General features: G+C 40.1%; 1 protein-coding gene across 1 annotated transcript in view; it reads left to right on the top strand.

The window, feature by feature from the left end:
* Positions 1-10,507, top strand: part of abhd3 (abhydrolase domain containing 3, phospholipase) — a 50,607-nt gene extending 40,100 nt beyond the window's left edge. Inside the window, exon 9 of the mRNA XM_088348240.1 lies at positions 6,125-10,507. Within this exon, the coding sequence (XP_088204366.1) occupies positions 6,125-6,306 (182 nt within the window). The 3' untranslated portion in view covers positions 6,307-10,507. The remainder of the gene's footprint in view (positions 1-6,124) is intronic.
* Positions 10,508-12,349: the final 1,842 nt, after the last annotated feature.

Raw genomic sequence — 12,349 nt, 5'->3', positions numbered from 1 at the left:
CAGGTAGCATAGTACAATCAGACAGCTTGTTTCCGGAAGCTGAGGATTTAAATGGACAGGGTGCGCCAATCAGCTGTCCTGGCTGTTGGCGCCAAATCCTGAGCACAGGTGTTCCCGATCCGGGTGATTGTGACAAATAATTTAATTCAATAAATTTACTCGATAAAAACATTTAGTTAGGTTGGTGAGTTGTTAGGTAGATAGGTAGGGAAGGAACTGGCTAGCCAACTATTCAAATAGCCATTAGCTAGATTTTCATTTGACAGCTAACTATAGCTAGAAATGTAAAGTCCAAGTTAATTGTATTTGTCAATTTCTCTAGATGTACTTGGCATACAAAGGAATCCAAATTATTTTTCACAAACCAGGGTAAATCAGGAAATATAGAGAGTTTAAAGTCATGAGTGTGTTGGAGTTGGTGCAGCTACCTCCCCTCATAGCAATGCAGCGGAAACCGATGCTCCTGATGGTTCTTAGGTGGATAGATAGCTAGGTAGGGACTGGCTTACCATTGAGATAGCCTGGCTAACTTATGGATGGATGGATGGATTGATGGAGGTAAATAGGTAGGAAAGAAGTGACTGGCTAACTTCTCAGAGAACATTTATCCAGATATTTACAGGCAAGAAAACGGATGCTTCTAAAGGTTCTTCGGTAGATAGATTGCTAGGTAGTGACTAGTTTTCTATCGAGATAGCCTGGCTAGCTTATGAATGGATGGATGGATGGATTGATGGAGGTAAATAGGTAGGAAAGAAGTGACTGGCTAACTTCTCAGAGAACATTTATCCAGATATTTACAGGCAAGAAAACGGATGCTTCTAAAGGTTCTTCGGTAGATAGATTGCTAGGTAGTGACTAGTTTTCTATCGAGATAGCCTGGCTAGCTTATGAATGGATGGATGGAGGTAAATAGGTAGGAAAGAAGTGGCTGGCTAACTTCTCAGAGTACATTTATCCAGATATTTACAGACATGAAAACGGATGCTTCCAAAGGTTCTTTGATGGAGAGATAGCTAGGTACTGACTAGTTTACTATTGAGATAGCCTGGCTAGCTAATGGATGGATGGATGGAGGTAAATAGGTAGGAAAGAAGTTGCTAGCTGACTACTCAGAGAACATTTATCCAGATATTTACAGGCAAGAAAACGGATGCTTCTAAAGGTTCTTCGGTAGATAGATTGCTAGGTAGTGACTAGTTTTCTATCGAGATAGCCTGGCTAGCTTATGAATGGATGGATGGATGGATTGATGGAGGTAAATAGGTAGGAAAGAAGTGACTGGCTAACTTCTCAGAGAACATTTATCCAGATATTTACAGGCAAGAAAACGGATGCTTCTAAAGGTTCTTCGGTAGATAGATTGCTAGGTAGTGACTAGTTTTCTATCGAGATAGCCTGGCTAGCTTATGAATGGATGGATGGAGGTAAATAGGTAGGAAAGAAGTGGCTGGCTAACTTCTCAGAGTACATTTATCCAGATATTTACAGACATGAAAACGGATGCTTCCAAAGGTTCTTTGATGGAGAGATAGCTAGGTACTGACTAGTTTACTATTGAGATAGCCTGGCTAGCTAATGGATGGATGGATGGAGGTAAATAGGTAGGAAAGAAGTTGCTAGCTGACTACTCAGAGAACATTTATCCAGATTTTCACAGGCATAAAAACAGATGCTTCTGATGGTTCTTCGGTAGATCGATAGCTAAGTAGTGACTAGCTTACTATTGAGATAGCCTGGCTAGCTTATGGATGGATGGATGGAGGTAAATAAGTAGGAAAGACGTTGCTAGCTAACTACTCAGAGAACATTTATCCAGATATTTACAGGCATGAAAACAGATGCTTCCAAAAGTTCTTCGATGGAGATAGATAGGTAGTGACTAGTTTACTATTGAGATAGCCTGGCTAGCTAATGGATGGATGGATGGCGGTAAATAGGTAGGAAAGAAGTTGCTAGCTGACTACTCAGAGAACATTTATCCAGATTTTTACAGGCATAAAAACAGATGGTTCTTATGGTTCTTTGGTGCAAAGGTAGCTAGGTAGTGACTGATTTTCTATTGATATAGCCTGGCTAGCTTATGAATGGATGGATGGCGGTAAATAAGTAGGAAAGAAGTTGCTAGCTAACTACTCAGAGAACATTTATCCAGATATTTACAGGCATGAAAACAGATGCTTCTAAAGCAGACCTGGGCACTCCGGTCCTGGAGGGCCATACCTCCTGCCAGATTTTGAAGTTTGCTCTTCTTTAACTCAGGTGATACAAATTATAACCTCGTTAGCAAGCTAGCAAGTGCTCGTTAACGATACTGGTGATTGGAATCACCTGTATTGGATCAGAGAAACCTCAAAAATCATGCAGAACATACGGCCCTCCAGGACCGGAGTGCCCAGGTCTGTTCTAAAGGTTCTTCGGTGGACAGATAACTAGGTAGTGACTAGTTTACTATTGAAATAGCCTGGCTAGCTTATGGATGGAGTGATGGAGGTAAATAGGAAAGAAATTGCTAGCTGACTACTCAGAGAACATTTATCCAGACATTTACAGGCATAAAAACAGATGCTTCTGATGGGTTTTTGGGAGATAAATTGCTAGGTAGTGACTAGTTTTATATCGAGATAGCCTGGCTAGCTTATAGGTGGATGGAGGTAAAAAGGTAGAACAGAAGTGGCCCACTAACTTCTCCGAAGACATTTATGCAGATATTTACAGGCATAAAAACAGATGCTTCTGATGGTTCTTCGGTAGATCGATAGCTAAGTAGTGACTAGCTTACTATTGAGATAGCCTGGCTAGCTTATGGATGGATGGATGGAGGTAAATAAGAAGGGAAGGCGTTGCTAGCTAACTACTCAGAGAACATTTATCCAGATATTTACAGGCATGAAAACGGATGCTTCCAAAGGTTCTTCGATGGAGATAGATAGGTAGTGACTAGTTTACCATTGAGATAGCCTGGCTAGCTAATAGATGTATGGATGGATGGAGGTAAATAGGTAGGAAAGAAGTCGCTAGCTGACTACTCAGAGAACATTTATCCAGATTTTTACAGGCATAAAAACAGATGGTTTTGATGGTTCTTTGGTGCATAGATAGCTTGGTAGTGACTAATTTTCTATTGAGGTAGCCTGGCTAGCTTATGGATGGATGGATAGAGGAAAATAGGTAGGAAAGAAGTTGCTAGCTGACTACTCAGAGAACATTTATCCAGATATTTATAGGCATAAAAACAGATGCCTCTGATGGTTCTTTGGTGGATAGCTAGCTAGGTAGTGACTAGCTTACTATTGAGATAGCCTGGCTAGCTTATGCATGGATGGATGGAGGTAAATGGGTAGGAAAGAAGTTGCTAGCTGACTACTCAGAGAACATTTATCCAGATTTTTACAGGCATAAAAACAGATGGTTCTGATGGTTCTTTGGTGCATAGATAGTTTGGTAGTGACTAATTTTCTATTGAGATAGCCTGGCTAGCTTATGGATGGATGGATGGAGGTAAATAGGTAGGAAAGAAGTTACTAGCTGACTACTCAGAGAACATTTATACAGATATTTACAGGCATAAAAACAGATGGTTTTGATGGTTCTTTGGTGCATAGATAGCTTGGTAGTGACTAATTTTCTATTGAGGTAGCCTGGCTAGCTTATGGATGGATGGATAGAGGAAAATAGGTAGGAAAGAAGTTGCTAGCTGACTACTCAGAGAACATTTATCCAGATATTTATAGGCATAAAAACAGATGCCTCTGATGGTTCTTTGGTGGATAGCTAGCTAGGTAGTGACTAGCTTACTATTGAGATAGCCTGGCTAGCTTATGCATGGATGGATGGAGGTAAATGGGTAGGAAAGAAGTTGCTAGCTGACTACTCAGAGAACATTTATCCAGATTTTTACAGGCATAAAAACAGATGGTTCTGATGGTTCTTTGGTGCATAGATAGTTTGGTAGTGACTAATTTTCTATTGAGATAGCCTGGCTAGCTTATGGATGGATGGATGGAGGTAAATAGGTAGGAAAGAAGTTACTAGCTGACTACTCAGAGAACATTTATACAGATATTTACAGGCATAAAAACAGATGGTTTTGATGGTTCTTTGGTGCATAGATAGCTTGGTAGTGACTAATTTTCTATTGAGGTAGCCTGGCTAGCTTATGGATGGATGGATAGAGGAAAATAGGTAGGAAAGAAGTTGCTAGCTGACTACTCAGAGAACATTTATCCAGATATTTATAGGCATAAAAACAGATGCCTCTGATGGTTCTTTGGTGGATAGCTAGCTAGGTAGTGACTAGCTTACTATTGAGATAGCCTGGCTAGCTTATGCATGGATGGATGGAGGTAAATAGGTAGGAAAGAAGTTGCTAGCTGACTACTCAGAGAACATTTATCCAGATTTTTACAGGCATAAAAACAGATGGTTCTGATGGTTCTTTGGTGCATAGATAGTTTGGTAGTGACTAATTTTCTATTGAGATAGCCTGGCTAGCTTATGGATGGATGGATGGAGGTAAATAGGTAGGAAAGAAGTTACTAGCTGACTACTCAGAGAACATTTATACAGATATTTACAGGCATGAAAACGGATGCTTCTAAAGGTTTTTCGGTGGATAGATAGCTAGGTAGTGACTAGCTTAATATCGAGATAGCCTGGATAGCTTATGGATGGATGGATGGATGGATGGAGGTAAATAGGTAGGAAAGAAGTGACCAGCTAACTACTCAGATATGTACAGGCATGAAAATGTCTCTTTTTTAGGATAAATTCACCGTTTTGAAGTCAAAAAGGGTGACTTACGTGAATTGTGTAGATCCAAGGAAAAAAATGTTTTGAGGGGAGGAAAGGAGGTTTGGGAGATTTCGCAGAGAATGATTTGGAGCTTTTGAGGCGATGCATTCGCTCAGGCGGGAGTAGTCTCCTGTTGAGCCTGGCAACTGTCGCGTTAAATGCGAGGATCACCTATGAATCAAACCAAATTTCTACGTGATTATCTAATCAGAGTGGAGAATAGTCAACTGCAGCCCATACGTCAGGATCTATAGATTAGAAAAAAAACTAAGGATGCTAATTGCTAAGGGCGATCAATGCAGTTCATGAGAAATCCCTACATGGAGAACTACAACGCCAACACACTATTGATTTATTTGCTGGGTTTATATTTTTAGTTTCGTGGCGCGCAGATCCCCTGTGACAACATTATAATAGCAGCCTGAGTATGTGGTAGTGAGTTGTTTTTTTCTCTGGTTTTATTTCAGTGATTGTTCATAAAGTGCTAACTTCTCTATGGAAATTGGACCTACAGTGTAATTACTATAGTATCTCTAATGTCCAGTTGACAAGCGTTCTTAATTGGCATATTAATTAAACCCATTGAACAGAGTTCAATGAAATGACAATATAGGATATCGACATTTAAAATTTGAATGCAGGATAGTTATAATGTAGATGATGCAACATATAGCAAAAGGAAATGCTATGTAATGTAATTTAATGTACCATAAATTCCGGACTAAGCCGCTAGTTTTTTCAGACAATTTATATAATTTTTCTAACAGCTGCCAGCGTTGTCGAGTACAGAAGGTAAGATTTAGACCGGTGGAATATATGCGCCGAGGAAGACTGCAACTTCTTAGCTTGTGCACAAATTAAATTAGCGTAGACATATCCTCATCATGCTAATTGCAAAAAGAAAGGCACATGACGTGGTTTCAAGCTAAAAGCAAACGAGTAGTCCGATAAAGAAGAAAACAGAGCTACTTCACGTGTTTTTGAACTAGGGAGCGTGGGACGACGTCTGAATGACAAAATGATGACTCACAACACGTGGTAAGCTTTCTCTCCTGGCTTTGATTTCTTTGATCTCCGGCAAAACTAACATAAAACGCGACAGAAACGAAATAAAAATAAATCCAAACAGCTTGCCAACATCATTTTTGCCGTTCCGTGTATTCCGTTACTCCCCAAGCCTGCACAAAATTTACTAATTGTATTCATATTTAGTTTCTTTTGTCTTTTATTAGCGTATTTGGTATTGGAGTAATCCAAAAGTAGTTGTAAGTACTCAAGTTAAAGTAACCCTAACCAACCCTGGTTTCCTTCCCATTGTTGTGTTGCGCAGCCATCCCGGTCGAAGCGGTGAAGCAAAACCCCAACTTGGCCATGCTCATTACCTGCCACGGCGGCCATATTGGCTTCCTGGAGGGCCTATGGCCAAGGCGGAGCACCTACATGGACCGAGTCTTCCGACAGTTTGCCCGAGCCGTCATCGAGCAGGGCGGACGACTTAAAGATCTCTCCTGAAACCGACCATTACCCCTCGCTGCATTCCGTACATGCTTCCATTCCGTTTCCACTGACCTGCTTTTTATCTTCCTCACGCATCCATCCATTCATTCTCATTTCCTGCCACAAGCAAGAAAAACAACGAAATACAATACTTGTTTAGAGGGCAATTCGATTTACAGACGTTCCCCTACTTACGACCATTCGACTTACGATAAACGGTAGATTCGAACATTCTTTTCGGGATGTCGAAAACTATCCGGACATTGCTGTAAGTTAGATTTTGTATTACAGGACAGTACTGTAGTGCTTCTTTCCGCCACTACCGGCGTGTGGCGCTGTGAGAGGGCACCTAGCATCCACCCCGAAGAAGAAATCCGGCTTCTACTTCCTAGTTCTCGTGTAAACATAACAATGTGTAGTGTATCTCTACCGCGCTAAGAACTTTAACATTTTTATTGTTTAATATCTCGTGTCAAGAAGAGGCGAGCCGTTTCTTTTGAAATGAAAGTGGAATAAGAAAGCTTGATGCGGTTGAGAAAATATTCAGAACGCTTTTTTCGGCCACTTTTTACCACAGAGGAAGAAGTAGCCTAGCTCTTGAAGCGCGTCTTCAAAAAGTAAGTTAAACTTAACTTTATTTATCTTTATAGAGCTTATTATTTTATGAAATGTTTATCTTTCAGTACAAAACAATACAGGTTACTTATACAAGCCTTAAACATACCTATGTAAACCTTAAACATACAAAATATAGCACTGAAGCAACTTAAGAACAAAATCAACTTATGAATGATGGTCTGGAATCTCGTTCGTAAATTGGGCAGCGTCTGTATTTATTCTTCCGTCCAAAATCTTTTGAACTAATACAAAAGTCTGCCCTTATTCTATTACATTTATCAGTAGGATGCTTGCCCTCAGGGATTTGTTTTTTAGCGTTTTACGCAATTATTGAAAGTTGGCACTTTGATTTCTCGAAAATTGAATTATGGGGGATTTTTTTTCTTCAAAGTAAGATGAGTTGTTTACTCCTATGGACTTTTAAAACCTTACTACATTTTAGTAGATGTCTAGCAAATTTGCACAAATATATGGATCGTGTCCTCCCAATGCTGATTTTAATGCGTTTTATTTATGATTTCTCTGTTAAACTTGAAAAAAAAACTACAAACTCTGATTATTTTGTCTAAATGATTAGGGGTCTATAATTATTCAAACCGTTTTTATGTATTTTTTTTCAAACATTTTTATCGAAAATTCTTATATTGTTAAAGGTAAGACAATAATTTAAATCGCTCCTGAATTTCCACGAATAATTAGAAACCGTTTTGAAATTATCATCAGTAATTGGTTTCTCACTGGAAGCTCTTATGTTGCCTATTAATTTGTTAAAATCAAACATTTTACATTGATCCTTTAAAGCAGGAGTCCCCAACTTTTTCCTGTGAGGGCCACATAACTTTTCCCTTCTCTGATTTGGGGCCAGGGTCAGTTTGTAACAGAAAAAATGTGATGATTGCAGGAGTGCCTAAATGTAAAAATTTATTGTACATCTCACCTGCAAAATAGATGGTAAATGTCAGTCTCACACGACACCATTTACTTGTTGACATTAAGAGTGATTTATTGAACAAGTTTTATTAAATCACGTGAGGTCCCGAGAGACTTGCCCCAAACACCCTTCTCTGACCTGTGAGACTATGTCATCTAGTGGTGATATACTGGTACTTCACTTTTTCTGCTTTACAAAACAACACCAAAATCCCAAAATATAACATTTTAACTAGTCAACAACCCTTGTTGCGCCGTATAAAATAGTTACTAACTAATAGTTAATGAAAATAGTTCATAACTAAGGAACATTTTATTGCAAAATTCCAACTTTATTATCAAATACAAATACACATGTATGAACAAAAATAAATCAAAATGCTTTCTGGTATTGTTCAGTGGGCCGGACCAAATATGGAGGCGGGCTGCATCCGGCCCGCGGGCCTTAGTTTGGGGACCACTGCTTTAAAGGGACAGTGTGTATTATTTAGCGACACCTAGTGATTAAAAAAAAACTTCATTCTTAAAACAAATTTTGATTGAAACGATAAGCGAAATAGCATGAAAAGGGACCTATCATAATTGTCGACCATCTTGCTGCTTACGGGTACCCGGGAAACCCAAAAAGCATGCAAAAGGCTCGAGGGGAAAGAAATAATGATAAGGAAAATGGTGCCATTTATTTCCTCCGAGTCTCGCTAGTTTTAATTCTTCCTCATGCTTTTTAGCACTTGTGTGTTTCAGCACTACACTCTACAGCGACATCTAGTGGTTAAATAATACATACCTGTCCCTTTTCGGAGAAACATTCTATTTAATCAGACTTTGAGAAATAAGTGAAGAAAAGATTTGCACTGCTTGAGTTAGAGAGGATAAGCAATTAAACTGCAATTCCTTAACTTTTCCACTAGGTTGCGCAGTAAACGCAGCTCCTGTAGTAATCTCATTGTAGTTATGTGTGATATCTAAAAATCCATTATTTTATTAAATTATTTTTTTGGTTTATTAGCACATTCGCCTGCCATGCGAAAGGTCCCCGGTTCGAGACCGGGTGAAAACAAATGTTGGCCTGGAGAGGGATGGGCGCCACCAGGCCGTAGTTGCCCAAGACACACCACAGGAAATGGTCCCCCTATGACCCTAGTGGTTAAGGCACCGGTGTCAAACAGGCGGCCCGCGGGCCGGATCAGGCCCGCTAAGGGATTGAATCCGGCCCGCGAGACACCACTCAGAGAAGCGCAAGAGAAAAAGAAGCTGCAGGTTGAAATATGTCAACTTGATGTTGCCAAAGAAAGGTGCCTCGAACAGAGACATTGTAGTTGTATTTCTTTTTTTATCTCTCTCTCTCTCTCTCTCCCTCTTTCCCACCCCTTTTCTCCCACTCTCTGTCTCTTTCACTCTCTGTGTCTCTCTTTTTTTCTTCCTTTGTTACTCTTTGTCTCTTTCTCTCTCTGTGTCTTTTTAACTTATTTTGTTCTAACTTCCTTTTTTCCTTTTCTCTCTTTTCTCTTTCTCTTTTCCTACCCTTCGCGCTTTCTTTTCTCTTTTCTCTCCTTCTGTCTTACTATTTCTCTTTGGATTTCTTTCTTCCGCTCCCTTTCTTTCCCCTTCTCTCACGACTTCTCTTTTTATCTCTTTTGTTTCTCACGCTCTCTCCCTCTCTCTCTTTCTTTGTCTCGCCCTCTCTCCTTTTACCTCCCTCTTTTCTTAACTTCTTTTGCTCTAACTTCCTTTTTTCCTTTTCTCTTTCTCTTTTCCTACCTTTCGCGCTTACTTTTCTCTTTTCTCTCCTTCTGTCTTCTTTCTCTTTGGATTTCTTTCTTCCGCTCCCTTTCTTTCCCCCTCTTTCACGACTTTTCTCAATGTTTCTCACGCTCTCTCCCTCTCTCTCTTTCTTTGTCCCGCCCTCTCCTTTTCCCTCCTTCTTTCTCTTATTTCTTTATCTCTCTTTTTCTTTCTCTTTAATCTACTAGTCCGGCCCCCGACAGAATGTTTGTTCTATCGTGTGGCCCCCGAGTTAAAATGAGTTTGACACCCCTGTGTTAAGGGATCCAACCAACCAATAAGAATATTACATTATAAAAGAAAACAAAAGTGAGCTTTTATTCTTAATTTATTTCACTTAGGCTGAAATGTCCCAAATAGAACTGTTAAAGCTGAGCTTGTAAATAAAGAATGAAATGAAATGATTTGCATTTCTATAGCGCTTTTCAAGTCAAGACTTCCCAAAGCGCTTTACAGTGTGCTTCACATTTCCCAAAAGCGGCCTTGCGGCCACGTAAGGCGCTAACCTGCTTATTGGCGGTATTAGGGGTTCAGTGTCTTACCCAAGGACACTTCGACATGTAACACAGAGGAGCCGGGATTCGAACTGCGATCTCTTGATCCCAAGACGAGCGCTCTACCTCCTGAGCCACTGCCGCCCCCGAGTCATTCAAATCCTAAAGATCTCCCGAGTGATATATTGCGGCCATTTTCCATCATTTGTCTTTTTTAAATTTTTTAAATTTATTTTTCTGTCAGTTGCTTTCATCATCCTCCTTAGAAGAAATCATTTCCCTCCCATCAAAACGTGCAGCAATAAGAGTTGAAAAATCAAATTAACCGGTATATGCACATAATCGACAATGAGTGTACTATGCGCTGTTCAATAAATGGTTCAACAGTCTCAGTTGTTGGCTGATTTCCTTACGGCAAAAAAAATACTCTGAAACCAAACCTGTTTAAAGAAAAAAATGTCCTTTATCCATTTGCAGATACAGTGGAACCTCGGTTCTCGACCATAATCCGTTCCAGAACCCTGTTCGAAAACCGATTTGTTCTATCACCGAAATCGTTTTTCCCATTAAAAGTAATGTAAAATCGTTTTAATCCGTTCCAACACCCTGAATGTTTACCACGAACGTAAACACGAAGCTAACCCAGGCTAATCGTACGTTCGCGTTAGCGTAATCTTCCGTACGAAAGATGACGCTAACATGAACGTGTAAAAATAAAAAAAAGGATTATGAATAGGATTTCTTACCTTTGTGGTGGTCAGCAGAAGGCGCAGGTGGACGGTGGGGAGAGAAAAATCCTCAAAAGTTTTTCAACCTCTTCCAAAACTTGCGGCAGTTGCTAGCTTATAGCGCTAACTTCCTTAGCCGCATCACTCGATTTCACAGCCTCCTTATTCTTTACTATCGTACTGATAGTAGATTTAGCCATGCTGTATTCACTAGCAAGATCGGAAATTCCTACACCTCTTTCATATTTAGCTATTATGTCTTTTTTCACCTGTCCTGCTTGCACCGAGCTTCTTCGGAGGCATAATTAGGGGCTAAAACACCCGTACGCCGCTCAGCATCGCACCCTAGCGTACCGGCGTTCGAACTACGATTTTTTGACCGAAAAGCGAAGCAAGAATTTCTCGAAATTTTTGGTCGAACACCGATTCGTCCGAACTGAGAGGCCTTCGAAAACCGAGGTTCCACTGTAATCTGTTTTTTCTCATTTCACTACAAATAATGTAAACGTTGATTGCTTAATGTTCGGTGTCAGGCTGGGAAGGGCGAAGTGGAATGAATATTCTGTGAATGTGAGGGTGTTCTTGACTCTAGCCACTTGGGAGATATGGCTTCGGTATACACACTAGAGTTCAAAATTAGAGAAAAACTTCGAAAAAAAAATATTATTTTGAAATAATACCATCTTCACTATTCCACAGTTAAATGACATTCGATTGTGTCTATATCATGGTACTCCATTACTTTTTTTCCACAAAATGACTAAAGGCATTTCACACCAAAAATTATTTTTCAGAAAATGTACTGATCAAAATTAGAGAAACATTGATTAAAATTAGAGGACACAATGACTTTGTCGTGGAAAAACAATTCTGAAGAGAACAAAATTCAGGAATTAGTAAGAAGTGTACAGGCCACTGTTGTGAATGACTTCAGCACAACTGCAGCCATAGAATAGTACTAGTCTCTTACACTGCTCTGGTGTGATTTTGGTCCATTCTTCTTCCAGCCTCCTCCACAGTTTGGTTATTATATTGGGTTTTTTGACCATAAATCTGTCACCAAGGATTTTCAAGAGGTTCTCTGTTGGGTTTTGATCAGGACTTGGGGCAGGCCATGGCATTGATTCAATGTTCTCACCTTCAAGGACACTCTTTACCTGTTTTGCTGTGTGACATGGAGTATTGTCCTTCACGAAGACTGCAGGTTGATCGGGCAACGGACGCAAGTAAGGAAACACGTGCTTTTAAAAAAGGTTCTGAGACGCCATGTAGCTGAACAAGAGGCCCAAACCATGACACTTCCTCTTCCACCTTTCACTGCCTTTTTTTTACACACTTTGGGATGAGTCTTTCTCCAATGTGTCGCTGAACATAATGCTTCCCTTGCATTTTCTGTGCCGCTTATCCTCACTAAGGTCGCTGGGGTACTGGAGACCATCCCAGGCATCTTCGGGCAGTGGGCAGGGGACATCCTACACTGGTCGCCAGACAGGCAACTCACTC

The sequence above is a fragment of the Urocampus carinirostris genome, chromosome 1 (genome assembly GCF_059441175.1).
Source record: "Urocampus carinirostris isolate Australia breed hairy pipefish chromosome 1, RoL_Ucar_1.0, whole genome shotgun sequence".
NCBI lineage: Eukaryota > Metazoa > Chordata > Actinopteri > Syngnathiformes > Syngnathidae > Urocampus > Urocampus carinirostris.
Note: the sequence above shows the minus strand (reverse complement) of the source record. Positions and strands in the feature narration are given on the sequence as shown.